This window comes from Aplysia californica, unplaced genomic scaffold, assembly GCF_000002075.1.
Source record: "Aplysia californica isolate F4 #8 unplaced genomic scaffold, AplCal3.0 scaffold00650, whole genome shotgun sequence".
In the NCBI taxonomy this organism is placed as follows: Eukaryota; Metazoa; Mollusca; class Gastropoda; order Aplysiida; family Aplysiidae; genus Aplysia; species Aplysia californica.
In genome coordinates this window covers 334,676-337,635 of record NW_004797920.1, presented here as the reverse complement: position 1 = coordinate 337,635, position 2,960 = coordinate 334,676, and the positions used below count along the sequence as shown (strand labels likewise).

General features: G+C 38.5%; 1 protein-coding gene across 1 annotated transcript in view; it reads left to right on the top strand.

The window, feature by feature from the left end:
* Positions 1 to 2,960, top strand: part of LOC101859269 (multiple epidermal growth factor-like domains protein 8) — a 55,829-nt gene that overhangs the window by 37,369 nt on the left and 15,500 nt on the right. Inside the window, exon 29 of the mRNA XM_035972332.1 lies at positions 2,273 to 2,490. Coding sequence (XP_035828225.1) covers positions 2,273 to 2,490 — 218 coding nt within the window. The remainder of the gene's footprint in view (positions 1 to 2,272; positions 2,491 to 2,960) is intronic.

Genomic DNA, 2,960 nt, shown 5'->3' with positions numbered 1-2,960 from the left:
ATGCCAACGCCAGTATCAGCGCCCGCCCGCGAGGGTAAGAGGCATTTTTTCTTTTTTTTTTCTTTTCTTTTGTTCTTTTCGTTTTTCTTTATTTCTTTTTTTCCCTCTTTTTTCTTTCTTTTCTTTTTTTCTTCTTTTCTTCTGGTTTTCCTTTTTTTCTTTTTTTTTTTAGGTTTGTTTTGTTATGTTTTCTTCTTTTTTTTCTGGTTTTTTTTGGTGTTTTGTTTGTTTTGTTTTGTGATCGTGTATCTTGATTTTGGTGCCAATATTTGTAGATTACATAAAAGTGTGCCAACATGTTGCAAATTGATCTGCTTCAAGTAAGAACAAAAGGGGAATTGTTTTGTCTATGATGATGATGATGAGAGAATTCCCCTCGTCATGGCACAAGCTAGATCACTGGAACAAGTGTAAAAATAAAATGCTTTGATGCTCTTGCTAGACTAGCGTGTTTCTTTACAACTCTGAGAGCGTCACTGTCTGCTACGACACATATGCCAGTTTCAGCGCTGACCACGAGGGTAAAAGGCTTTTTTTTCCTTTTTCTTCTTCTTCTTTTTTTTTTTTCTTCTAGGCTTTTTTAAAAAACATTTTTCTTCGTTTTTTTGGTTCTTTTCTTTTCTTTTTTTTCCCCATTTTTTTTCTTTTTTTCATTTTTCTTCTTTTTTTTCTTTTTTTCTTTTTTCTTCTTTTTTTTTCTTTTCTTCTTTTTTTGGGGGGGTTTGTTTTGTTTTGTGATAGTGTGTCCTGATTTTGGTGCTGCTATTTGTAGGTTACGTGAAAATGTACCAAACATGGTGCAAATTGTTATGCTTCAAGCTAAAACAAAACAAGAAAAGGGGAAATTGTTTAGTCTGTGATGATGATATTGGTGATGATGATGATAATGATGATGATGATGATAATGATGATGATGATGATGATGATGATGATGATGATATTGGTGATGATGATGATGATGATGATGATGATGATGATGATGATGATGATGATGATATTGGTGATGATGATGATATTGGTGATGATGATGATGATGATGATGATAATGGTGATGATGGTAATGATGATGATGATGATGATGATGATGATGATGATGATATTGTTGGTAACGATGATGATGCTGTAAATGTTGGAAATGATGTGCAGGTTAATCTAGGTGTTGTGAGGGTAAAAGGCTATGATTTTGTTGCTTTTTGATGGATTCCCAATCATTGGAAATGTTTTACAGCCCTATCAATACACTTTAAATGATTTTTAGATGAGTTTTGACTCCTTGGAGAACACGTTGGAGAACATCACTGTCGGATTTGTTGCTAATACCAGCATCAACGCCTGGCCTCGAAGATAGAATATTACATTTTAAAATTGAATTCCCTTTTTTTTTTTGTTGGTTATAAATGTTTTGCATCCCTGTTGACACAATGTAACTCTTTGAACCCCATCGGACACTGGGAGCGTCCAGTACTAGTGACAACTGTTTCGTTTTATTTAGTGCTAGATCTAGTTTGTGCTTGTTGTTCAGAACTGTTCCCGAACCAATTTTTTTTTTTAGCAATGACTAAGCCTTTGTTTCCGCTATTTAGAAGTTGGAGGCAAGCTTTTGGGGTTATAACTGTAGAAAAAACTCAGGGAAGCGGTGGAAAAAACTCAGGGCTTGAAGAGTTAAATCCAATCATATTTAGATTAAGATTAATTTCGACTCTGAAGAGAACATCGCTGGTTGTCTGTTATGATGCCAATGAGGTTTGCCACAAATGTCAATGCCCCCTCAACACTAGTTCAGTTGATTAGGAAGCCGGAAGCTTCAACCGTACCACTCAGGGCTAACTCAAACTGTTGGCACAACTTCCCAGCACACATGAACGTGTTAACCCTATCCCTATGTCGTGTTTTACTATCGTAACCATACGAAATGGGGAACTCTGTGCCCCCACTTTCCAGAGAGGAAATTTACTCGTTAATCCGATCCGTATCCTTTGCATAGCAGTTCGTCAACATGATTTTCTGAGAAATACTGAAAATTTCAAAGAGATCTTCGCACTAGAAGCATTCTAAAATGTGAAGAATACAACCCCGGGGGTGCAAAATGACCCCAGGACGTACGGATAAGGTTAAACAGAATGCTTCGCTATCATCAAATTCAGTACTGAGCTGGACGGCCCAATTTAAGACAGATACTAGACTTCAAGTGTGATGCGATCGAGAAGAAGAAGGTCAAATACAGTGTGCTTTCTACAGTTCTCAGAGCTTTCTTTTTTTTTCACTTCCTCAGCTGTGTAGGCAACCCGCCCACCCACAAGCGCTGCAGCCCGCGGAACATGGCCAACTCCACGTGCACCCACTACGACAGCTGTAGTGCCTGCCTCGCCACACACCCGGCCCTCAAGCATAATGGACCTGTAAGTCGACGCATAATCCCTGCCCCCCCAAACACACACATATACACACACACACGCACACACCCGGCCCTCAAGCATAATGGACCTGTAAGTTGATGATTATTCCCCCCACACACGCACGCACACACACACACACACACACGCACGCGCACACACACACACACACACACACACACGTACATATATACACCCCCCGGTCCTCATGCATAATTGACCTGTAAGTTAATACATACACATACACACCCCCACTCCCCTCTCTCTCTCTCTGCCTTGGATTTGTTTTCCTTTTTCTGTTTGTTCCTTCTTTCTTTTTAAGCATATATCGATCGTCCTTATCTCTTCTCCTTCTTTTTTGTTTGTTACTCTCTTGTAACACCTCTAGTCTTCAGCACTTATTGTGTTGACCTTTTATCGTGTTGACTTAATTGTGTTGCAACTCTTACTAAAACCAAACAAGAAAACACCAAACTATTACTAAAACCAAACAAACCACAAAAACCTAGACTCTTACTAAAACTTATCCCCCCCTCCCTTTTAAAACTAAACAAAAAAAATAAAAAT